This window comes from Ictidomys tridecemlineatus, chromosome 6 (genome assembly GCF_052094955.1).
Source record: "Ictidomys tridecemlineatus isolate mIctTri1 chromosome 6, mIctTri1.hap1, whole genome shotgun sequence".
NCBI lineage: Eukaryota > Metazoa > Chordata > Mammalia > Rodentia > Sciuridae > Ictidomys > Ictidomys tridecemlineatus.
Window position 1 is genome coordinate 98,557,866 of NC_135482.1, and position 26,389 is coordinate 98,584,254.

At 40.3% G+C, this 26,389-nt stretch overlaps 1 protein-coding gene across 5 annotated transcripts; it reads right to left on the minus strand.

Annotated features, from left to right (window-relative positions):
- Window positions 1-106: 106 nt before the first annotated feature.
- Phc1 (polyhomeotic homolog 1) lies at window positions 107-26,389 on the minus strand. Of its 5 annotated transcripts, none has more exons than XM_078015273.1 (15): window positions 26,026-26,389; window positions 23,000-23,157; window positions 21,278-21,388; window positions 20,448-20,528; window positions 19,355-19,504; window positions 18,451-18,582; window positions 10,630-11,122; window positions 8,048-8,871; window positions 6,626-6,773; window positions 6,042-6,253; window positions 5,112-5,226; window positions 3,799-3,907; window positions 3,427-3,577; window positions 2,760-2,991; window positions 107-886 (listed from the first exon to the last, which is right to left on the minus strand). In XM_078015273.1, the coding sequence occupies exons 2-15, from the start codon at window positions 23,111-23,113 to the stop codon at window positions 732-734; spliced, it is 3,027 nt and encodes a 1,008-aa protein (XP_077871399.1). In that variant the 5' UTR covers window positions 23,114-23,157; window positions 26,026-26,389; the 3' UTR covers window positions 107-731. The 5 variants fall into 5 exon arrangements, with proteins under 5 accessions (XP_077871399.1, XP_077871398.1, XP_077871401.1 ...); XM_078015272.1 differs by having other exon boundaries at window positions 18,451-18,606; window positions 26,026-26,387; XM_078015275.1 differs by having other exon boundaries at window positions 18,451-18,606; window positions 26,006-26,145.

A 26,389-nucleotide genomic window follows, 5' to 3' on the forward strand; every position in this document is an offset into this window, starting at 1 on the left:
TTATAAAGCTATAGGAAAGAAAGTTGGAATTGAAAGAGTAAAAGGTTAACAGGTAAATGGGAAGGGAGCAGGGGGATGTGGAAAAAATGACAACAGCCACACCATGTGCCAGTCAAACACTTTTAGTCCCTGCAGCAAATCAGAAAGATTCCAACCAAGTTTCTACCCTGGCTGGTGACCCTGCCACGGATGCAGGAGAAATATTCAATACTAAGGGAATAAGTGATAACAAAATACTGAGCCACAGCTACAGTGGGACAATCCAGAAGGAAGAGGGAAAGTACCAGAATTTTGCTACTTGTGTCACACAAGCTAGAAAAACCCTCTCTCTCCCACTGGAGAAGCAAAACTACATTCCACCCATTTCCCTGCCTTACCATACACATATTTCTCCTCTTGGAAAACCCTGGCTAGACGCTCCACTCCAGGATAAGGCTGAGCAGTCCTAGTTCTCTGGACTGCTTTTGTTTCAAAGACTGGATTAGGGTAGGTGGGATTGATGAGAACTGTAAAGATTATTTTAAAGTGAAACCCAAAGAAAATATCAAAGCTGCCACTATGTAGCACCAGCAACCAATTCTTGCACTTCTCTTCCCTGTCTCAGTAATCTCCCTATAGAAGGTCACATAATTCAAATAGCTCTTTCTTCCCTGCAAAGTCTGCTGGTACCAGGTTATAACCTGGACAGTGGGGAGTGTCTGCCTTCGGCTGGTTTGTGCAAGAGGGCCGCCTTAGGTCTCCTTCAGGACATTTATCTTGGCGCAGATCTTGAGGGCAGGGCCCAATTTGATGTTCATGGCACTCATAAGATGTTCTTCTTTAAGTAATAAAAGAGCCTGTCCATCAATCTCCTGGGAACGAAACTCTTCTGCAATTTCTTGGCAGCCTAGAAGGCAATGGTGAGACCATGTATTAGAAACTGCATGGTAGGACAAGAGAGGAGACGAAACAATCCCAAAGACCTTGCCCTAAATTCAGTAATATAAAGGTATGAGATGGTAAGCTTTGAAAGCAAAAATGAAATTAGAGACACTGGTTATCTTAAAAATGAAAAACAAGCCAGATGTGAAACACACCTATAATCCCAGCAACTGAGGAGGCTGAGGCAAGAAGATTAAAAATTCAAAGTCAGCCTCAGCAACTTGAAAAGACCCTGTCTCAAAAATGAAAAAAAGAATAAAACAACATCAAGAAAGGAATAATGACCTAAGTTGTTCAGCCATAGAAGTAACTTCATGTTGGGCATGGTGGCACATGCCTGTAATCCCATCGACTCAGAGGTTAAGGTAGGAGGATCATGGGTTCAAAACCAGTCTTAGAAACTTAATGAGAAACTAAGCAACTTAGCGAGACCCTGTCTCAAAAAATAGAAGGGCTGGGGATGTAGCTCAGTGTTAAAGCCCCTGGGTTGAGTCCCTAGTATCCCACCCTGCTCCCAAAAAAGAACTTACTTCAAACAAGAAGGAAGGCATAGCCCCTGCTCATTTATTTCTAGATGGCTTGGCAGCTGCTGGTTATCAATTGAGACATTTACTTTATACAAAAAGATTTTATTTGAAATCAGCCAGAGGAAAACTGCAGAGGGCACTGTTTGTCATCATTGGACCAACTGGTAGTACAGTTTGACAAGATAGGGTATATAGGAGGAACACCCAAGTGTGGAGAAAAAGTTTTAGACGTGTTTGATGTAAAGTGAGAGTTCATATAGGTAGTTGTGTATTTGAAGATCAGGTGCTCATGGAAGGATCTGAGCTCTACATATGTCAATTATATATGACAATTTAAATCATGAAAATAGATGATGTCATCTGTGAGAGTATATAAGAGGAGAGGCCCCAAACTAGCTATCCTTAAGGAAAATAACAGAAGAAAGAGCCTTTTGTGAGAGGTAATAATCAAAGGAGAGTACCCTAATCAAGGAAATATTGCCAAAGGTGAGCAGCAATTCCTGACTTGTGAAATGTGATAAATGTTCTACACTATGCAATGTTCTGAGAGTAAATGAAATGTCAATGAAAATCCTTTGTAAAATCCAAATGTGTTGAATAAATGAAGTGTCCCCATTGCTCAAAATATTTTAAAAATAAAACCATAGAGGAAGAGCAATAATATATGCATGTTTTCTTGTATGTTGGCAAAAAGATTAAATTAATAATGAGGACAGGATTTTTTTTTTTTTAATGGAGAACAGTCCTATCTTGAATAAAAATAGGCCAACACTGGTCCTTTAGTTTCTAACCCCGTCCTTCTTCAATGAAAAAAGTCTTAGCCAGGCATGGTGGTGCATGCCTATAATCCCAGCTTCCTGGGAGGCTGAGGCAGGAGGATCACAAGTTCTAAACAACTTAGTGAAACCCTGTCCCAAAATTAAAAATGAAAAGAGCTGGGGATATGGCTCAGTGGTACAGCACCCCTGGGTTCAATCCCCAGTACCAAAAAAGGGGGAAACCTTATGTATGGTGAGAAGAGTACTTAATCACATCAAAATAATTTTTATCCAAAAATTATTGGTGAGAAATAAAGCTGAATCATAAAAAAAACCAAATTGCAAAATTGCTCACACAGTAGAAGACAATATCAACCCAGAAGGAAATTAAGAAACCAAACTGGGCAAGCAACTTGAATAACTATCAAGGCAGAGTACAATCACATTCAAGCCCATGCTGCTTACAGGTTAGTAATGTTCCCTCATACAAAGGCCCATGTAGAATGATCCAAGAAAAATGAAGACTTTGGTTCTGTTGGAGACCCCTCTGTACCTTGGAGAGAAGCGATAAACTCATACACCTCCTCTACACTCCAACGACTAGGATTGCTGGACAGGAACACAGGGTTGATGCCATGTAATTCTGGTGTGGGGGGAGCTGTAATGGTGTTCCCAAGGTCACGATCTCCATGTCCAGCTCTTACTGACAATGGCCCAGGAGATGTTGGAGAGAGCGCTTCATCATAACTAGAGTTATCTGAACCCCGGCTAGAGTCCTCTTGACCCTATAGAAAATATGGCAAAACAGTAAGGTCAGGAATAACAGTGTCATGAGTGCTTCTCTTCCCTCTACCACCACCCTAGCTTAGGCATAGAGGAAAAACTAGTTTTAACGTATGTGAAATAATCTGCACAATATTTGCAAATGCCCAAAGTCTACTCTCAAGTGCCTTTCAAGTATGAACTTCCTTGATTCTCTTCTTGTATTAAAAGAGATCTAGATTGTCTTCACTTAAGTACAGTGTAAGGATTAATAGATATATGTACCAGCAGTGAGGAAAAAGGAGATAAAGGCACTCAGGATCTCAGAATATGAAGTAACACAATCAATAGGAAACCAAAGTTCTGGTCTTGTATCCTTTCACCTGGGCAAAGGATTGTCTTGCAAGGGAAAGAAAAAGGCCTATTTTAGAAATAATGGCTCAGTAACAATAGCTCACCCGGTGACGCTTGCCCTGGATCTTGGCACGGGCAATGTCAGAGGAGCTGCGGCGGGGTCCACGCCTACGAACACGAGCATAGTTGGCTTCCTGAAACTCTTTCATTTTTTTCCTCTTCAACCGGAACTGATGGCTACAGCTCACATTGTACCTACAAATCAGGGCATAAACAGGATGTCAAGGCACTAGAAGAGACTATTTGCTACCCTGCACCACACACAGGAATTGGTACTTTAAGAGCTGATTTGGACAAAGAAATGAAAACAAAAGAGACACAAAGTGTGTGTTCGCTGTGAGATGACCCTGGGGAAGCAAGGTAACATTAGATGGAGAAACTAGTGCTCAAGGCAAGGCAGGCAATGCACACAGTACCTCTTTGCACAAGTCATGGAGCAAAACCTCTTAGAGCCACGAAATTGCTCTGCAGGGGCATACTTCCCACAGTACTCGCACTTCAGGAGATTCGCCTTCTTATCTAACTCTGAAAAACAAGGAGAGTTACGATGGGCTTCTGTTGCCCCTAAATCATATTACACCAAGAGTTGGATTCTAATTTTTCCAAAGACCTACACAACCAAACTGAGAATTCCTAAAACCAAACACCATGATGAATTACCCTTCAAGAAGATTATAAAGTCCTCAAAGTCTTCCTTTTTTGTTTTCCAGACTGGGTATTGAGCTCATAGTTATACTAGACTTCACTACATCCCCAGTCCCTTTTGTTTTTTATTTTAAGACAGGGTTTCACTAAATTGCCCAATATGGCCTTGAACTTGTGATCCTTCTGCCTCAGCCTCCCAGGTAGCTGGAATTACAGGTGTGCACTGCAGTATCCACCAGCCCTTAAAGCCTTATTATTTCCATTTTAAGCCTGATTATTTCCATTTTAAATGTCTTACTAATTTTATCCTAATTCAACTCAGATTTCAATATGACTCCATTTCTTAATAGGAAAAAGGAACTAATTATTAATGCCTAGGTAGATATCCAATCCCACTCCCACAAAGATTTCCAAAAGCATGGAGGAAATTTTAAATAAAAGTCCTCACTATAGATTATTAAAATCTAAAATAAGGAGAACAGGAAGTTGTGAATTTAAATGTCCTATGTGGAAGCCAAGGAGAAAAAGGAAAAAAGGACAGGGGGAGGTACCTCAATAAAATAGAAGAGAGACTAGTAGAGAAAAGGGAACAGGGAGAGGGAGGAGGGGAAGGAAAGAGGAGGTAAAGGGAATAAAACTGACCAAATTTTATTGTTATACTGTATGCACATACACATATATAACAAATCCCACTATTATGAGTAATAACAATGTACCTATTAAATGTATTTTTAAAATAATTTAAATGTCCCTCTTCTTTTTCTTTGTAGTGCTGAAAATCAAACCCAGCTAGGTCAACATTGTACCATAGAATTCCAGCCCCAGCCTATATCATCTTTTGGAAAATATATCCTTATACAGTAAATGATAATTCAACAAGTTACTTTAGCTTGATAAAACACTCCTCACCCTATAACTCCTTTTGTGTGATTCTATATACTCTGATATACAATATGGTTTCTGTGTATAGATGGACTTCATCTAATTCCTACTTTAAATAAACAGAAAATTACTATTTTACACTGAGTCCTCAAACATTCCCATGAGCCTCTTTCTCCCAGGTGGGTGTCTAAATAATACTTACCAGCAGAAGGGCTGTCCCCTCCCAAGGGTCCACTTGACTGACTCTCATTCAGTCCGGTTTGAAGGCCAGTCTGTAGTGGCTTCTCAGACTCCTTCAATAACTGAGAACAACCCACCTGTCCCAGAAAAAAATTTTAATTAAGGTAGCCTAATTCCTTTCTGCCTCTCTACAGTGTTCCCTAACACTTCCTGTCATCATGTCCTTGCCTGCATCTCTGAGTTAATGGTCAACTCTGGCTCAGAGAAAATTCCTTACAATACTGCAATCAAGAAACTTCTACTTTTTTCAGATAAGCTACTAGAGAACAGGTTCCTGGCCTGGTTCCCTCTATTTTATCCTTCCCTTCCTAAGTACAGGGGACACAAGAAAAATCAGGATACTTGAGTTATAATCCTGGTTCTGTAACTCATATTCTAGAAAAGTTCTCTACTATAATTTTCTTCATTATAAAAACACCTAGTTTACCTATCTAAAAAGTTTTAAAAGGTGATTTTCTTCCTTTTCTTCTCTTCCCAACATTTTTACTGTCTGGTCCACAAACATATGTGCTTTCCTTTCTTCCTTTCCTTCTTTTGCAACTAAATAAACAAAATAAATAAATCATTCTCTAATAATTGATAAATTAACAATTAATAAGTTCTGTACCTTTTTTTATTTTCTTGGTATTTGGGATTGAACCCAGAGTGCTTTACTACCGAGCCACATCCCCAGCCCTTCTTATTTTTAATTTTGAGACAGCGTCGAACTAAGTTGCTTAGGGCCTCACTAAGCTGCTGAAGTTGACCTTGAACCCACAATCCTACTGCCTTGGCTTCCCAAGTAACTAGGATTACAGGCTTGGTGCCCAGCTGCTTTTGTTTTTAGAGGAATTTGAAAACAAAATCAGACCAAATGCCCTCCTGAAGTCCCACCATATGGCCCTGTTCTCACCGGGAAAGGTTCCGCTCCTTCCTGGATAACAAAGCCTTCAATGATGTGGGTGAGAATCTGGGGCTTCACAATGGCCTGTGGGGGTTTGGAGTCTCCCATTTGTCTGGACACCATGGCTAGCGTAGGAGGTGGTGCTGATGGGGCAGGAGTCAAGGCTACCAGTTCATTGCTTGGGGTACTAGCATTCACACTGGCCACAGGTTCAGCTTTCTCTGGAAAACAAACACACGTTAAAGAACAGATATGGGATAATATAATGAATCCACCTATTAGCTGAGCCAGTCTGATTTTCCACAGTAAACTATGTTCTCCTTTGATCATTCACCCTCTGATTATATTTATTTTTTAGTTTTTGGCAGACACACATCTTTGTTTGTATATGATGCTGAGGATCCAACCCCGGCCCCACACATGCCAGGCGAGCGCACTACTGCTTGAGCCACATCCCAGCCCCTCTGATTATATTTCTGGATCTACCAAATATTTAGGCCCATTTTCTACTGAACCAGAATTATCTGTAGCTCTTTCAGAATAATTTTCTATTCTTTGTGTGTTCCAATAATAGCATTTTAGAAACCAGTTACCTCCAAGACTACTCTTCTCCTCCATGACTTTTGGGCTCTCTGCTGCTGGAGAAGCCTTGGGGGGAAGTATTGAACCCAAAGTCGAGATATCATCTCTCTCTTCCTCAGACTCAGCTTTGCGTTTCACAGCCAGTGTCTGAGGTTTACTCTGTACAGTAAAGAATAGGGGAAAAAAAAAAAAAAATTTAGGCATAAAGAATGAAAAGGAATTACAATTACTTCTATACTTTCAGAGAAGACTTTCTGAACTCCCTATCTCCTGCTTCATATACACTAAATTCTTGGTCATCCCTAATCAGTATGACGTCTACATAAGGACAAAACAAAATGCAATACCATTTTAATGCATAGTCATAACTTAGACCACTGTGGCCCAAACAAAAACTGTTTTCCAAAGATTGTTTTGGTTAAGGCTCTCTGCTGTTATCGTTCCTTTAGATATATACAATTTTTTATTCATTTTTTTAAATTAGAGCTTTATAGTTACACACAGTAGTTGATCCCAACAAACTCATACATACATAGAATTTTGATTTTAGTTCATGATCCTTTCCTTTTCTTCCCATCTTCTCTCCCCTCTGCTTTCTCCTTCTTCTACTAGACTTCCTTTGCTCATCTATTTATTCATATTTGATTGGTTCCTTTTCTTATATATAAAAGTGGAATTCCCTATGGAATATTTATATATCCCTGTGGAATATTAATACATGATTCTTAAGAATTCATTCTGCATTGCCTCCTCTCATCTACTCCTCCACACTGCCTCTCAAACTCATTTTTCCACATTACTTTATCTTCCCTTTATCTTTATGATATCCTATCCTTCCCTCTCACTTTCCTTTATTTTACTCTTGCCTCCACATGAGAAAAAACATTCAAGTTGAGTTTCTGAATTTGTCTTATTTCATTTGGCATGATGTTCTCCATTTCTATACATTTACTGGCAAATGCCACTATTTTATTTTTTTTATGGCTAAGTATAACTACATTGTGTGCTCGAGCATTCACATAAATACATATATACACACACACACTATAATTTTTTTAATCCACTCATCTACTGTCAAGCACCTGGGTTGTAGATTCCATAATCTAGCTATTGTGAATTGTGCTGTTATAAACAGTGAAGAGACTATATTGCTACAGTATACCAATTTTAGATCTTTTAGAAAAATATCAAGCAGTGGGATAGCTAGATTAGTTAGGCTACTTCAATCTAACTTAGTATATATCCCAAACCTCAGAATGATTTACAAGTACAAAGTTCAGATGTTATACATATTAAATCTATGACTCTTATAAAAAGAGCACATAAACACCAGTACCAAACTTCTCAACACTTCATTCCCCTACTCAATTTGAGTTCTAGTTCCATTCAATACAGGTCCACTCTCATGGGTAGCAGCATCAGACATCACTCACCGGTAGATGCACAGACTGCATGTAGAAGGCAGCAGGAACCTGGGCTACAACAGGTGAAGAGCTAGTAGCCCCACCCTTAACCACATGTGCTGTCCCCTGCACAGAAGCAAGGGTCATCCCAGGGGCCAACGTAGGAGAACACTCCTGCAGTGCACCAGGAGCCTGGGATGAAGGTGGTGAGGAGGCCAAATGGGCCTGGCCAGGCTGCACTGTACCTGGCAGCCCCCGGGAAGTAGGTACAGCAGCTGCCAGCTGTGCCAACCCCAAAGCCTGTGCCTGGGCTGTACCTGGTTGCCGGGTACCCACAACTTGCACGGGGATGTGGGGTGGTGGTTGCTGGGTAGCTGCCATCTTAGCAGCACTTAACTGAGGAGGTTTAATAGGTGCTACAGGTGGTTTGGACTGGATGGGAATGGGTGGCTTGGAGGTTGGGTCAGGTGGAAGGGACAGGGGTGAAGACTGAAGCATGGGCTGAACTACAAGGGTTTGAGCTTGCTGCTGGGACTGGGACGGTGGGACCTGCTGAGTAGGTGGGACCTGTGGTGGCTGAGGGGCAGTGAGGGTTGTGGCTTGCTGCTGCTGCTGCTGTTGCTGCTGCTGCTGCTGCTGTTGCTGCTGCTGCTGCTGCTGTTGTTGTTGCTGTTGCTGCTGCTGCTGAGCCAACTGGAGGTGTGTAGCTGTGTGAAGTAGCTGGGACTGACGGTGTTGGAACTGTTGCTGGTGATGAATGGCAATCTGCTGTTGGATCACTACCTGCTTCTGCTGGAGGTGGATCTGCTGCTGCTGCTGAATCAGAGAATGGGGCTGGATCTGCGTGTACGTGGCTATAGGAACAAACCCAGAATAGAACAAAGGGGAAAAAAGAACAGAAAATAATAACCCTTCAAAATTAAAAGTAAAATCATTTTCCAAGGCTTACCTAGTTTCAAACTACACTGAATAGAAATCTAGCCTGTACAGAACTTGGACATCACTTCATTCATATTCTTTCCACTAAGTCAAAACATTACTAACCACCTCTAGTGTACATAGAAAAACTCCCTGGCTCAATCAACATCCTAACTCAGTAATTTCAAACAAACTTATCCTTTTACTCTGTATTCAGGAGTACAGAGGTTGGCTCTTTCTCCATGTGATTAGACTTTGAGTTTTGCAAAGGCTGATTCTATGTTTTATTCACTTTCACACCCCTAAACAGAGTCCAGTGCTGACACACAAAAAATATTCACTGAAAGAATAAATACCAACAAAATTAGAGACATCAATATCTTTTCATCAATGTCTCAGTTTTCAAAAATTCATCAGGTTAGGTTACTCTGAGGAGTCAGTAGCTGCAGGCTCAGACTTTTACAATCTCCAACCTTCCATATTTTACCAGACTGTCCAGAGAACACATAAAGTATGTATAAAACATGTAATGAGAGCACTGTGGAAATATAAGTGCTATAGTATTCTGTCGGGTACACCTATAATACCAGTTACTTGGGAGGCTGAGGCTGAAGGATCACAAGTTCAAGGCCAGACTGGACAGTTTTGCAAGACTCTGTCTCAAAAATAAAAAATAAAAAGGGTTGGGGATGTAGCTCAGTGGTAGAGCATCCCAAGTTCTATCCTCAGTGCCTCAAAAAAACCACAAATGCTACAGTATTTAAATACCTAGTTATTAGTAATGTCTAATTAACTCATTAAATTTTTGTGACCAAATTATTCAAACATACCAATGACTAAGGTATTAGAAACAAAGAAAGCAGAAAAAAATTAACATTACCAAGGAAGATACATCTAACTATATTTTATCCACTATATCTTATCTGAAAGGAAGTATGAAACTACTTATAGCTATTATTATTATGTATTCCTTTTTATCCTCATCACTGATACAGATGATCACAATTTGACTATATTAAATCGTGGTTCTATTTGATAATCTTAAGTGTTCTAAAACATTTATATTATTTTGTTTTTGGGTTTTTTTTTTTTTTGGTACTGGGTATTTAACCCAGGGGTAGCCCTTTTTATTTTTTATTTTGAGTAAGGGTCTCACTAAGATGCTTAGATCCTTGTTGAGTTCCTGAGGCTAGCCTTGAACTTGTGATCCTTCTGCTTCAGCTCCAGAGTCACTGGGATTACGGGCATGAGCCAACCATGCCTGGCTAAAGTATTTATATTATATTTGTCCTACATTGGACCAACTAACTACCATTAAACAGAATATCCTATACTAAACTGTAAGTAACATGAGGACACAGAATCTGCTTTAGAAAGATGTATCAGCACCTCCCAGGATACAGTAGGCAATTCAGTAAGAACTGGGTTCATGAATAAGTAGAATGAGTAAACTACAGAACTCAGGAGCCTATGAAAGTAAAGAAGAGTAACTTAAAACCTGATTGTTGCCTGGAAGATATAGATAAGACCTTTATCTATTTTCCTGTCCCTGAACTAATACACTCAAGGCTGATATAATTCTCTTTCCTTCCACTACTCCAGGGCCAAGCGAAAAACGGGGCAAAGAAAGGTAATTTGAAAGATTTCAAATAAGTTCTGAGAGATTTATGATATTATGTGAGGTGATAACATACCTGAGCTAATGAGGGTCTGGCTGGGTGCAGGTGTAGCTGTCCGTGTCAAGTTCATGCCCACATTCTGTTGACCACTCCCATCAGCATCTGCTTTCTTGGCTGCTGCACTTTCTGCCTCTGTCTGGCTGCCCTGGCTCACAGTCACCGTCTGGGCAGCAGGCAAGGGCTGAACCACTCCTGTGCCCTTCCTGGGACAGCTTCCACCACCCATTCCTGAAGAAGGCAACTGACCCAAACCCCCTGGAGCTTGGCCACCTCCACCTGGACCCATTGGCCCTGAAAGGCTGTTTCCACTGCCTCCACCAGCTTGACTGAGGTTGAGAGATTGGCCTGAGGCCCCTGGAGAAGGCTGTGCCACAGCTAGGGCCTGGCTAGAGGCCTGAGAAAGGCTAGAGACAGGGGAGGCTCCAGGAGGTATGGCCTTCTGAGTGGAACCTTGCATTTGGGGTCCTTGAGCTGAGGCCTGTTGATTCCTCACTGCCAAGTTCTGCACCTGAAAAATATTTAAAAAACAGATTTCTCTGATTGATTAAAAAACAGCAGAGAGCTATAGTGTCTTATTCATAGCCTACCTCAACTTGTACCCCCACCTCCAACATATATTAAAGGCTTTCTAGTCTCCCAAGGAGGAACTTTGTAGATACATCTGATTTTTTAGCCTCCTCCATTCACTATTAAGACTATCATCAAATGTTATCATTTATTCCTAGAAAATCTCTTTGATTTTCCCTTTCCTCTCCATTCATTCATTCATTCAGCAGTTACTACACAGCTACACTTCAAATATTACACTAAATACTGATAATGCAGGTACGAAACACACAGTCTTTACTCCTAATAAAAACTTTCTAATAAAGAAAATTATGTAATAATACACACAGATATAAATAAAGTTCTATGGAAATACAGAAGAGGAAAATCAAGTCACATTGGGGAGATCAAAATGACTTCCTAAAATGAGTGATATATTATCTAAGACTGTAGGTCATAGTGAAGATGGTGATGTGAAGAAATAGCTAAGAGCATTTGCAAGGACACAAACCCACAAAAGAGCACTGTACTTTCAGAAATTATAATTATTTCAGGCTGGGGATATAGCTCAGTTGGTAGGGCTTGTCTTGCATGCACAAGGTCCTGAGTTCAACCCCCAGCACCAAAAAGAAAAGAAAAAGAAATTATAACTATTTCATTATGTTTGGATTGAGTTGCAGGAAGTAGAAAGAAATGAAACAAGGAACGTAGGTTGAGGCTGGAAGCTAAAAATTTACTAGATTATTAAGGGTCTATTATGTTAAGGATAATCTGAACTTCAGTTTAGACAGCAAGTTTATGTCTTATTCATTATATAGTCCCAGCACCTATGCAGCAACTAGCACATAGTGCTCTATGAATGAGAGAAGAAATTATGACTCCCTAAATGATTATAGGAAGCCACTGAAAACACTAATCAGCACAAACATTACCAAGGGCTGGGGTCTAATTTAGTGCACATGCACATACACACCCTGAAATCTAGAATTCCACAAGGGAAATTCCTACCATATACAACAGGATGCGTGTATAGGAATTATCACACCATCACTGTTGAGATTAACAAAAGCCTACAAACAACCCAAACTTCCATTTATAGGAGAAAAAAAGCCAGGCATGGTGGCACATACCTGTAATCCCAGCAACTTCGGAGGCTGAGGCAAGTTCAGCAAGTTCAAAACCAGCCTCAGCAACTTAGCTAGGCCCTACTCAACTAAGTGAGACCCTATCTCAAAATTTAAAAAGTAAAAAGGGACAGGGATGTGGCTCAGTGATTAAGCACCTCTGGGTTCAATTCCCAGTTCCAAATGAAAAACAAAAAGAGAAGATGAATAAAAAAAGAAGAAAAAATGAAACAACTGTATATTCATACTATATTATATAGAAATTAAAATTAACCAACGATGGCTACAAACAAATAGAACTTGAAAATATGCTATTAAGAAAGCACTCTCAGTCAAGATACTCTTTTGCCTACATGATCAATAAAAGTAATCAGAAAATAAGTTTAAAAAAAAACATTCTTGGGGCTGGGGATATGGCTCAAGCGGTAGCGCGCTCGCCTGGCATGCGTGCGGCCCGGGTTCGATCCTCAGCACCACATACCAACAAGGATGTTGTGTCCGCTGAGAACTAGAAAATAAATATTGAAAATTCTCTCTCTCTCTCTCTCTCTCTCTCTCTCTCTCTCTCTCTCTCTCTCTCTCCTCTTTAAAAAAAAAAAAAAAAACATTCTTGGGCTGGGGATGTGGCTCAAGCGGTGGCGCACTCGCCTGGCATGCGTGCGGCCCGGGTTCAAGCCTCAGCACCACATACAAACAAGGATGTTGTGTCTGCCGAAAACTGAAAAATAAATATTCAAATTCTCTCTCTCTCTCTCTCTCTCTCTCTCTCTCTCTCTCTCTCTCTCTCTCTCTCTCTCTTAAAAAAAAAAAAAAAAAAAAAAAACATTCTCAGTCCAGGTGCAGTGGTGTGAACCTATGATCCCAGCCACTGGTAGACTGAGGCAAGAGGATCTCTTAATCCTAGGAGTCCAAGGATAGTCTAGGCAACATAGAAACACACCACCACAAAGAAAAGTGTTCTCTGCCCAGCACAGTGGTGCACACCTGTAATCCCAGTGATTCAGGAGGCTGAAGCAAGAGGATCACAAATTTAAGGCCAGCTTTAGCAATTTAGCAAGACACTGTCTCAAAATAAAATTTAAAAAGCTAAGGATGTAGTTCAGTGATACAGTGCCCCTGGGTTCAATCCAGTACCACCACCAAAAAAAAAATGTATTCTCACAAATACAGATTATATACAAGTGCCTCATAAATTTAAACAAAAATTGTGTGTGTATATGTGTATATGTGTATATGTGTGTGTGTGTGTGTGTGTGTGTGTGTGTGTGTGAGAGAGAGAGAGAGAGAGAGAGAGAGAGAGAGAGGGTGAGGATCTGGGATTTCCTTCAAATTAATCCACAAGCAGAGGACCTAAATAGAATGGCAAAGTGCCAATAATTTTTGTCTGAAAATTTTTCATGATCAAAAGTACTTCTTCTTTTTGGTACTGGGGATTGACCTCAGGGGTGCTTTACCAATAAGCTACATTCCCAACCCTTTTTGTTTTTCCTATTTTGAGACAAAGTCTCATTAAATTGCTTAGGGCCTTACTAATTTGCTGAGGCTGTCCATAAACCTGTGATCCTCCTGCCTCAGCCTCCAAGATGACATTTTTAGAAATATACAGAGATGCAATAAGACTATATAAAAGGGACCCAAAGGAAGAATGAACCTAGGAATCAGAATGATTATTATCATGGGTAGGGGTAGCAGTGTATGGAAGTAGGAACTGCTTATATTATTATATTGTTATTATAAAATAACACTTTTATTTTTTGTGGTGCTGAGGATCGACTCAAGGCCTTACACATGCTAGACCAACAACATTTTACCAGCAAATTATACTCCTAGTCCACTTATTATTTTGTTAAGAAATTACTGAGTAAATAAATAAAAGTGGACCAATGAGGACTATTGTAGTCAAGCACTATGAATTATCTAATTCTGTGTATAGCAGGAACAATTCTTTTTTTAATTTGTAACAATATGTTTTCTTATTTCAAAACAGTGATAGTAACATGGAAGAGGATCACAAGAAGACAAGCCTGAAGTCAAGAAGGCCATTTAGGAAACTGATACAGTAAGTTAGGTAAAAAAATAAGAACCTGAATTCAGGTAGAAGCAGCAAAAGGGAGAATCTAGCTTTGGAAAGAAATTTACAAGAACCTTCAGGGCTGAAAAACAAACACAACAATAACAAAACAAGAACATCAAGACTGGGCACTAGGGCACATAATATCTGGCAATTATGCTATTTTTAAAATCAGCTTCTTTCTCACAATGGCTATTTCCAACTTTCCTACTCTCCCTATACCTTAGAACCACTTTCTCAGTTAGGCATGGTGGCACACACCTGTAATTTCAGGCTGAGGCAGGAGGATTAAAAGAAGCCAGCCTCAGCAACTTAACAATTATATTTTATTTATTTCAAAATTTTAAAAAAGGCAGGAGGGACACTGGGTGCAATGGCACATGCCTGTAATCCCAGCAGCTTGGGAAGCTGAGCCAGGAAGATCATGGGTTCAAAGGCAGCCTCGGCAACTTGGCGAGGCACTAAGGAACTCAGCAAGACCCTGTCTCCAAATAAAAATATAAAAAAGGGGTGGGGATGTGGTTCAGTAGTTAAGCTCCCCTGGGCTCAATCCCTGGTACTAAAAAAGAAAGAACCACTTTCTCTTCTTACTCTTCACCTCTGCAGAGAACATAAAAACCATTATATGAAAACTACCTCATCACAGTTTTACCACCCAATATATACATTTACCAGCATGTATCTCCTTCCTTTCCCCTTCTCTCCTTCCTCCTATCAAAGGGCAATCCTTCTCTATGCTCTGGGTCCACCTATTCCTGTCTTCTTAGCAAGTTTATCACAGAAATTATCTCGTCTCTTCAACCTTCCCTTCTCTATCAGCCCCTCGAATCTCTGAACAAGACATTCCCTTTCCCCAGTTTTGTCCTCCTTCCCCAACAATGCTAAATTCTTGTGTACCTTAACTGTACTCAATCCCACTATCCACTCATTCCTCAAATTCATACAATTTTGGATTCAACCCCCCTCCAACTCTACTGAAGCAGCTGTCCCTCCACATAAATAAATCCATCCATCTTCTCATATTCAAAAGAGATGAGTACTCCCCTACACATATATTTCCATCTTGTATCATCTTATTCCCTTTTCTTCATGACACTAAGGAGTCCAGATTTTCCTATCTGTCATTCCTGTTTCTCTATATCAGCCCATTCCTCTCTAACCAACCTTGAACTGCTTTAGTAAGGGTTCATCCTAACCCTCAAGGCTCCCTATCCCATGTTCTTCTCTTTAATCCATACCATCTCCTTAAGAAATTGTAAACATTACCTTGGCTGCAATTATTATCTATATGTCTACTCCTTTCACATATCTACTTCAGACCCAGACCTCTGAATTTAAGAACCATATATTGCTGTCTCAATATCTCTTCACGTGGCTCACATTCACCTCAAGTCTTCATGTCCAAACCTAAACTTAACTCTAAATCCAGTTCTCCAATGTCCATCTTATGAACATTATCAACAGCCATCCATCCGACTGCTAGACAAGAGCTTGGAGCCAACATCTCCCTCAATTTCCCTGTCTACTGAAACAGTTCACCTTCTTTTATGACTCTTCTAAGTTATTCTCAAATCTATACATTTCTGTTCTACTCCATTGTTACACACCTAATCCAAACACCATCTATCTCCTAAACTGTCCTAACACTGTTATTCTCCCTATTCACACACCATTTTATTTAGTGTCCACAGAGGAGTACACACGGTTTTTCAAAAAAGACCTCACCCCATTACTTCCATGTTTTAAATCTTTCTACAGCTTCCTATTACCCTTTACAAAAAGCTCAAAAGCCTAATTACAGCCACCAAGGCCCTGCAAGATGAGGTTCCTCCCACTTGTCTAGCCCCCTTTGCCAAATGTCAGCAAAACAAGCCTTCTTTTTGATTCTTCAAATAAAACAAGTTCCTTCCCTCCTCAGGACCTTTAGACATAACATTCTCCTGGCCTTCAACACTCTCCCACATCTATACCTGGCAAACTTCAATAGTCTCTAATTTAAATGTCACCTCTTTGATTTCTATCCCCCATCCCTTATTCTGAGAGCACCCTGTACTTTGCAGTAAAGCAATTATGACACCATTCACTAAATGGTGTTTAACATCTACTGCTTTGATGGCTATAATTTCCATAAACATAGTGATCATGACTTTGCTGGGCCTCCAAGGCTAAGAATGTGTGATATGTCAACAACAGTTAACACTCTTAAATATTATGTCCAGGCACTGTTCAAGCAGTTGCACACATCAACTCAATTTGTCCTTCATACACACTATCAGGCAGGTATATTATAATACCTAGTTTATAGATAAAGAAACCATAGCAGAAAGATGCCAGGTCACTTGCCCATGGGCACAATAAGTAATGGAGCTAGAATCTGATCCAAACAACAGAGCACATTGTAACCACTACCATCTGTCCCTCAACATATTGATACCCCAGGATTTGATGAATGAATGAACTGGTAAATGAAAAACCTGGACATGGAAGGAGGACAGCCTTATTCTTGGCTCCCACTGTTATTAGCAAAATCTGAAACAAAGACTATATAACTAGCTGACCAAGGTCTTCAAGCAGGTTTGCTAGTGTCTTTTATCCAGGCATATGCTTTGTTCCTCAATAATTTTTTTCTTTCTCTTCTTTTCCAATACTGGGGATTGAACTCTAGGCCTCACACATTCTAGGCAAATGTTCTACCACTGAGCTATATCCCTAGTCCTTTTTATTTCTTATTTTGAGACAGGGTTTCACTAAATTGCTCAGGCTAGTCTCAAATTTCCTGCCTCGACCTCCTGAGTAGCTGTGATTACAAATGTGTAACACCACATCTGGCCTCAATGATTCTTCTTAAAGAACTTTCTTATCCTGTAATCTGCTGTAAAATATCACTAATGGTCCCTACAGCCTATGAAGTTGACTACAATCTCCTATTCTTGGATTTTAGGTTGCTCATTAGCACTGACTACTTCTACCACAGGCCTATTATCTCTCCTTTATCCTCATCTCTACCCTTCCACATACACTCATATTTACATATATGACCTATACCCTAACACTTGGTGCTCTCTCTCGTTTTCTCCTCATTCCAAATCAAATCCTACCCAGCCTTTTTAAGGTAACTCAGGTATCCTGCAACCAAGTCTTCACTATAAACTTGTGGTACACTCAAAGTTAATACCATTTACCTGAGTGCTTTTGTTCTCCAACCTCTTTGAAGACTTGACATATCCCTTTTTGATCCTCCAAAATTTCTAATACATATTTGAGTGTATCAATAAAAAGGGCTCAATATTACTTACTGATAGACTAAAAGAATGAAATAATCATTATCAAATCCTACTTTGATAATGTATCCAATAAGCTAAAAAAATAAAATATATGTATTTTGGAAATAAGTCATAGAGAGTAATGGTAAAGAAGACTTTTATTAGAGAAAAAAATGAACAGAAGATTAAAAGTTGAGAATGACAGTAAGAGACATGAGCAGAAGACATGATCGAAAGTTCAAATATTCCTTCAGCAACTCAGCCAGGTCTGCTTCTCGTGTAACAACAGAATTCCCTCCACCATTCCTTATCTTCAGGAGACATTATTATGGGAAAGAATTAAGACTGAATAAAACTGAACCACCAAGGACTACAAATATAGTCTGGAAATTTATCCTGTATTCAAAGTAAGACTCGCCAGATCCACAGAGCTCTTTTCAGACAATTCTATCCTTTCTAAATCAAGTCAACTCAAAAGCTTTAAAGAATTCACATTTTGGGGGTGGGGATGTGGTTCAAGCGGTAGCGCGCTCGCCTGGCATGTGTGCGGCCGGGGTTCGATCCTCAGCACCACATACCAACAAAGGTGTTGTGTCCGCCGAGAATTAAAAGAATAAATATTAAAAATTCTCTCTCTCTCCCCTCTCTCACTCTTTAAAAAAAAAAAAAAAAAAAAAGAATTCACATTTTATAGGGATTAATGAAAGGGAAAACAACACACAAAAAAATAAGAGTTCTGAAAAGCAATAATGGGGCAGAGGGTGGTCCCTAGTCTAGGCCATTCCCTTCATCCTTCCCAGAGCCCATCCACAGTAAAGTGGTTGCCACTGACCTGATCTGCATCTGCATGAACTCCAGGAGACTGAGCGGATGGCACCTCCTGCTGGACTGCAGCCACTGCCCCATTAGGCATCAGGATGAGTTGGGAGGCTAGAGGCACATTCCGGCCCAGGGTCCGGTTTACCTGCAATAGGTTTCCCAGCTGTGGCTGGCAAGGAGAGGAGGAAGAAGAAGAGCAAAGAAGAAAAGAGTAGACAGAAGAAATAGAAGGGAAGGACCACAAGAAAAAATAAACAGCAGATATTAAATAGCTAAGCCCTGTCCCTTTCCACACCAACCCAGGAATCTCTTATTCTCCATATGTATGTATGTATATGTGTATGTGTGTGTGTGTGTGTGTGTGTGTGTGTGTGTGTGTGTGTATGTAAAATAAATCATCCAGGAAAAAAAACCTAGAATGTACAGAAAACTATAGATTGATAACAAAGACTCAAACATCAAAGAAGCTGAAACAAGGGTCTTAGAATGAGTTAGTAGATAAGCTGAAAGACAACCCTTAACAATTTGTATACTTAAATCATAGGTTTAAAAGTTAGACTACATCTAACAGTAATTTAGCCAAATATTAGTTTAGAATCTCAATATAATCTGCAGGCTACCTGTGAATACTGAGCATCATCACTTCAAGGGTAAATTAAGACATGGGAAGTAGATCAACTTGTCTCAAAACATCTGGGTAACCAAAGTTACATAAAAGTTTTCAGGTTGAGGATGTAGCTCAGTGGTCAAGTGCTTGTCTAGCATCGTAAGATTCTGGTGTTGATCCCCAGCACCACAAAACAACAAATAAATACATAAACAAATAAATAAAATTGCTCTTACTCAAGTCCTTAGCATGGAAAGTATAAATAGGAACTTATGTCCCCAAGACAACGGTTACTATGTCTACAGCTTACCCGCAGATACATCTGGGCCTGGGACTGGTTGAGGGGTGGGGAAGTAGTATTCCCCAGCAGCACAGATTGAGTCAAGGTGGTGGCACTGGGAGAGCTCACACTCTGTGATCGGCTAATAAGCTGGGCAGCTGACGTGGTGGCCAGATTAATCTGCATGACACAAAGGAATCCAGACTAAGGATTTGGGAGAAGTAAAAGGAAAGTTACATGACTGACAAATTCAGTATGACCCAGTCAATAAATGAATATCTCACTCTCAAGGAGTCAGAGGGAAATGCATAATAACTTCCTATCCAAAACTGTTTTCCTGGCTACCTTGGTATAACCAAAGTCAAGAAGGATCGAAAGTTCAAGGTCAGCCTCATCAACTTAGTTAGGCCTAAGCAAGTCGGTGAGATTCTATCTCAAAATAAAGAACGAGGAATGTTAACTGAGCATCAATGGGTTCAATTCACAGTACAAATAAAATAGATCAATCCTGACCACTTTGGAACTCAGCATCAATGGGTTCAATCCACAGTACCAATAAATAAATAGATAGATAGACAGACAGATAGATAGATCCTAACCACTTGTGTTAATACTTGAGAAGGCAAAAATATGCAATGGCACCAGGCATGGTGGCACACACCTGTAATCCCAGCAACTCAAAAGGCTGAGAAAGAGAATCTCAAGATTGAGGCCAGCTCTGGCAAATTAGTGAGACTCTGCCTCACCAAAAAAAAATAAAAAGAAAGGGTTAAAATCGGCTGTGCATGTAGTTCAGTGGTAGAGCACCCTGGGTTTAATCCCCAGGACCCCAACACACAAAAAGGTAATAAAATAATAAAGAAATGAAACATATTTCATTTCTTTCTAACAGAGCCCCTTTCCTTTATCTTCTTTTCTTCATCAGTGTTTTCTTTTTCCTTCCTTGGGTTCCTTGTTAAAGATTCCTGTACAGATGCAAGCTGGTTATCTTCTCTTTTAGTACTAATATGTTCTGTATTAGAATAGTAAATATCCACTTGATGGCTCAATAAACACCCTCAAATCAACTATGCTAAGTAGTTTAACCCAGGGACAAGGGCTCAGTGAGAGAGGCAGTACTCACTGAGGCCTGAGTGGTGGTAGTCTGCTGCTGTGCAGTGCTGGTGTTTGGGGAGCTGGCTTGCCGACTAGCAGCAATCGTGGCCTATTAAAGTGGAAGGGAAACAAGAAATAGTACAGACAATGAAAAAGATGTTCTCAGTCTTACAGTAATAAATCACAGACATAAAATATATAGAGATTTCAGGTAATAACAGAGTATGGGAAAGTATATTCACTAACCCAACAACCCTCGCATAACCCTCCTAGAGCAGCAGGCAACCTGTCTTCTTGTTCCCACTTTCTTTTAGGTGGATAAAAAACTTTTAGACAGGTCACATCATGAGTCAATAATAAATACAAGGTATAGGTGTCCAATACTAATATAATGTGAGCCACGTATATAATTGTCTACTATGTACAATTTTTCAAAAAGTAAAAAAAAGCAAGGGACATTAACTTCACTAACTTATTTTCCCCAATATATCTAAAATATTATCATTTCAACGTGTAATTAGTATTAAAATATTACTGAGATATTTTACATTCTTTTTGTCATTCTACGTCTTCAAAGTCGAAAATCTTAGACCTCATCTTAATTTGGACTAAAGACATTTCAAGCATTCAGAACAGGTCTAGAACATAGCCATTCTACCTCTAAAAGGTGATTCCTCCCCAGTTCTTACTGCAACTGCAGAAACTAAGATGTATCCGTGCTCCTATAAAAGCACAGGAAGCAAAAGAGACTTTGCCCCTAGTCTGGCTTAGTGAGGATGCAATATTCCCCAAAAGTCCCCTACCCACCCATGGTGCTTATCCCCTCCCTCTTGGGTCAGCTGGCTGCTGACCTCTCACCTGCTGGACGGCAGCCAAGCTATGCAGCTGGGCATTACTGAGCTGCTGCTGGAGCATGAACTGGTGGAAATACTGAGCTGCATTGGGCTGCCGCTGCAATGCCTGCAGAGCCTAGGAGAAGACAGGATGCAACAGTTAGAACAAATCATTCCTAACTCCTGTTCTACTCAAATCATTGTACTAGTGTGAAAGATAGCCATGGGAAGGAGAAAAAACAAAGAGAAGGGAGATTGGGCTAAATCATCTGATTTATCCATTTTTATATTAAAATTAGCAAGTCTATGTAGATCTCCAAAAACTGGAGAAACAACTAATTCTATGGTCTACCCTCATATATAAAGAAAAGAGTACATTTCATATGAATTCGTATGTCCAATGTGAGACCTAGAAATATATGATGTAGCAAGGACTAACAAGTTGAAAATAAATAGGATATCAATTAACATAAAGAAAAGAAGAAAATAAGCCAGGTACAGTGGCACATGCCTGTAATCCTAGAGACTCGGGAGACTGAGGCAGGAGGATAGAAAGTTCAAGGTCAGCCTCAGCAACTTAGTAAAACCCTATCTCAAAATAAAAATAAAAAGGGCTGGGGATGTAGCTTATGGTAATTCCTAATACCAAAAGAAAAAAGAAGAAAGTGAAAGTCCATATTCTAGGCATATAGTAAAGGGTAAAGAGCCATTAAGGGTTAGAAATAATAGAAAATTAATTAGTGGCTTCTGAAAGATTCTATCAGGTAAAATTTTCAACTGACAATTTCAAATACAAACAATATGATATTAAGGATGTTTATGAAAATGTTATTGGTAGTTCAGTTTTTGTGTTAACTAGATTTTACTGCATTCTTATTCTTTAATAATTACAAAAATTCTGCCAGGAATGGAGGTACACATCTGTAAATGGGAGGTTGAGACAGGGGGATAGTAAGTTGGGGACTAGCCTGGACAACTTAGCAAGACCCTAACTTAAAATACAAAGTAAAATAAGAAAGAAAGAGAGAAAGAAAAGGTCTAGGGCTGTATTGTAGCCCTGGGTTCAACTGCCAGTACCCTCTCAAATTTTAATAATAATAATTACAACTACTCTAATTACATTCATAGTTATTGTAGCAAGAAAAATCTTTTAAGTATAAGGCCTCAATCCCCAATAGAATTTTAAAATTTTTAAATTGAAATTTGTTATTTATGTAAAAAAAAATATTTAAAGAGGTCCACGAGGGCCAGGGCTATGGCTCAGTGGTAGCACACTTGCCTGGCACATGTAAGACACTGGGTTCGATTCTCAGGACCACATATAAATAAATCAAGGTCTATCAACAACTAAAATATATAATATATAATATATATATATAAAAATATATATGTATATTATTTTTTTTATTATTAAAAAAAAAAAAGAGAGAGAGCGAGGTCTATGACACCTCTCCATTCTTCAGGGTAATTTACAAGAACAGTCAAAGGTAAAATCCTGTCAATCCATGAAAAGAAATAGTTAGTTTGAATCTAGCTAGATGGCTGAATACTAGTTTAAAAAAAAAAATCCTTAGTTGAAAAATTGAATTTCTCTCTGTTTGTCCCAACTTTTCTCAGAGCTGGAAGAACCTAATCCAACTGACTCCCTCCAACTTGCTTAAAAGAAACTAAAAACAATTACCTTTCAGCATCTTTACCTACACAAGCCCATATTCACAGATCCTAGCCCCTCAGACTTCAGCCTCACCTGCACTGCTTGTCGTTCATATAGGGACATTTGAGCTATCTGGGGCCGAGAGCTGCCCCCTGAGCTGGAACTCCCATTGGTGGAGCTGGAGTTCTGCTCGCTCTCAGTCTCCATGATAGTGTTCCAGGGTCCCCAAGGGTGGTGGTCTGAGCCAAGACCTAGATGGAAGGAGTAAAGGATTAAAATTTACGCCTTGATAATGAACTGTTTTTTTCATGTTATTATTTAAGACCACAGTAAATTCATGTTATCTAAAAATATTTCTTTTAGAGAAAACTCTAAAATTCCCCAATCTACAATACAATCTCAACAGCCCCACCCCACCACCTTTTTAAGCTATTAATTGTCTCAAAGGAAATAATCTTTGCATGCTTGTCATTAAATAAAATCACAAGAAAGCAACATGGTACTCAGAAATGGTAAAGCCACTTAACACCAGCTTCCCACTTTTTAAGTTTAAAATCTCCCCAGACTTGCTGTTGTCTTATTTTTATCTTCACCTACATCATTGTCATCTTAGCAATGGTCATCATTTACAGTAAAGCTTCTAGCTGCCTTCTTTCACTGGGTTAGATGCTTGATCTGTATTATATCTCACGGTGCTATAAAGTAAAATATTATTGTCCCTGTTTTATAATTGTCAATATAAAGTTTTTCTGAGTATCAAATCTTTACATTAGGGGCTGGAGATATGGCTCAAGTAATAGCACGCTTGCCTAGCATGCATGAGGCACTGGGTTCGATCCTCAGCACCACATAAAAACAAAATAAAGATACTGTGTCCATCTAAAGCTAAAAAATAAATATTTTTTAAAAATCTTTACATTAGTACATATCTTCTTCTAGTCAAAAAATCTGTGATTAAAGCAGTACCATTCACTGAGTATGAGCAATCATTATCCTCATGTCAAGGAGGAGGGCCTGAAGATGTTAAATGGATCATGGAAGGGTATAAAACTTAGAAGCAGAAGAGTTAGCCCTCAGTCTATAAAGCACAAATTGTTACCTGGCTTCAGTCCATACTACTAATAACATCACCTCAAACCATGTCATTTTTCCTCCTTACATACCTCAGTTTCTGGATTTGTAAAGGTTTCACACTGATTGAACTATGTCATCTTTAACAGGTTAAACATTAAATATATAACAATGAAAATCTTCAAAAAAAGTAATATTCACCTTTTAGTTTTTACCAAAGTGTCAGAATTTAGCCTCTCAGAACTACACTAAATTTGCAAAACCCATATGTAAATACTACTGAGAACCAAGCAAAGAGACAGGAAATGAAAAGAAATATTCTTCCAAAGCAGCACTAAATGACAACATGGATTGCTGCTCATTCTTATTTTTCTTCCTCTTTTAAACTTGCACACTTTATTCTCTACTTTTGAGGCACTAAGCCACTAGATATATCAGGTCACCAAAGCACTATTTGGTTTAGGCATGTAAACATCAAACCAGAATTTCTACTAAGGGCTGTCAGCAGTTTTATTATGGCGAACAGATTTATCTTAGAAATTGCATCCAAAACAAACAAACAAGCAAAGAAAATAAAATAAAATTAAACCAGCTGGCCTTGGCAATAAAATTATGATTTTTCTTTACTCCATTCCCAATGTCATCCAATCACATCATTATTCCCCAAGAATACCCATCTCTTCTGTTTCCTTTAGAAACAGCAAATATCACTGCAAACATGGATATAACCCAAAAAGTACAAAGGAGAAATCATATCAGCTTCAACTCCAGTCTACCTTCTCCCCACATCTTTTGCCAAAATATCAAAGCACTAAACAGATACAGACCCATGAATCCTCATTATCAGCATGTGAAGGAAAAAAAGTGGGTAAGGATTAGAGGCAGCACGGCATAGTTGTATAGAATTTTTTGGACTTAGTTCACTGGACTGAGATACATAAGACCCCAAATTAGCTATAGATGGGACAATTTCCTATGCTTGTATAAAAATGCTCAATAACTCATTTCCCCCAAAATGGAAGTCTTATTAATATTTTTTTTCAGACTGTGAAATAGAAATAAAGGGGCCAACTTAAAAGTCTTTCTATGGGGGGAAAACTCATCAAATGGATCCTGGGCACATAAATCTATGATCAATGTTGTGACTGCAAGATTAAATACGGAAAGTGAAGACAACAAACAGTATGGGAGGCGCAATGAACTGAAAATTTCGGGGGGGGGGGGCGGGGGGGCTGACATACAGAGGACTTTAGAGTAGCTAAGCCCTGGTCATGTTGGAAGGTAGCATTAGGGTGTGCATGTGTTCAGCTGGGTAGGCGCACAGACCTACCGAAGCTAGAAAAGGAAACTGAGGTAGACCTGGTACTGGGCTTAATTGGTTCAGGAATTGGTGGAAGTCAATTATCTCTAAGCATAAAACTCTATCTTGCAGAAAGAATGGAGCATGAGAAGGGACGTGAGAGAGGGAGGGTGGTTCAGGGAAGACTGTGCCAAAGAAATAGAAGTAATCTACGGAATAAGGATAACAGACGCCCAGGAGTTCTTGCTTTATACAGAACCTTAATGAAAATGCCGGTCCAAAGAGAAATCAAATACACCGAGGGAACGGAGCAAATACAGTGCCAGCAGTGAACAGATTTAAGTGAGCAGGGGCAGGCAGGAGGGACACAAAAGTCAAGGAATTGGAGACTGAGGAACCCAGCGGACCATGAAAAGCAGGGAGGTAACTAGAAAACATGCTCGCATGGAAGGACCAAAGTCAGAGAGGGTAAAAATGAATGGGAAAATGAGCAGTCAGAGGCAACAGGGGTGACGGACAGACAGCACTAAGCACAGCGAAATGAATAGCAATTATACTTGGACAGGCAGAGCCAAAAGACGGTAGAGCTAAGCGCTGGAGGTAGGCAGGGAAAGCAACTGGGGGAGGTACCTGGGGCGTTACACAGACGGAGGTGGCTGAAGAAACATCCCCGCGCAGCCAAGCCCCCAGAGGTCCTGCCCCTCCCCGGCCCGCGGTCGCCCGGTTACCTTCGCGCCGGGCTGCGTACCCGAGTCCTCGCGGGGGGAGTCCACCTCATGTGCCGGGGTCCCCAGTCGCCAGGCTGGGCGGGGGGCTTGCTCGGCCTCCGCGGCGGGCTCCCCTCGCCTCCTCCCCTTCCTGGAGGGGCGGGGGCGCCGAGGGCGGGGTGGGAGGTGCCCTGTGCGGCCGCCGCTCCCCGCCCCTCCCGCCGCTCCGGGTGCCGGCCCGGCCGCGGCTCTGCCAGGCCTGGGGGCTCGCTCGGGGCCTGTCACTTCCTGCCGGGCCGAGAGGGTGGGGGATGCAGGCCGGGGGCTGCGGGCCGGGCTGGAGGAGGGGGCTGGTGGGGAGGTGCTTCCGGGGCAGCCGGACCCCTCCCCCGACCCTCCCCCTCC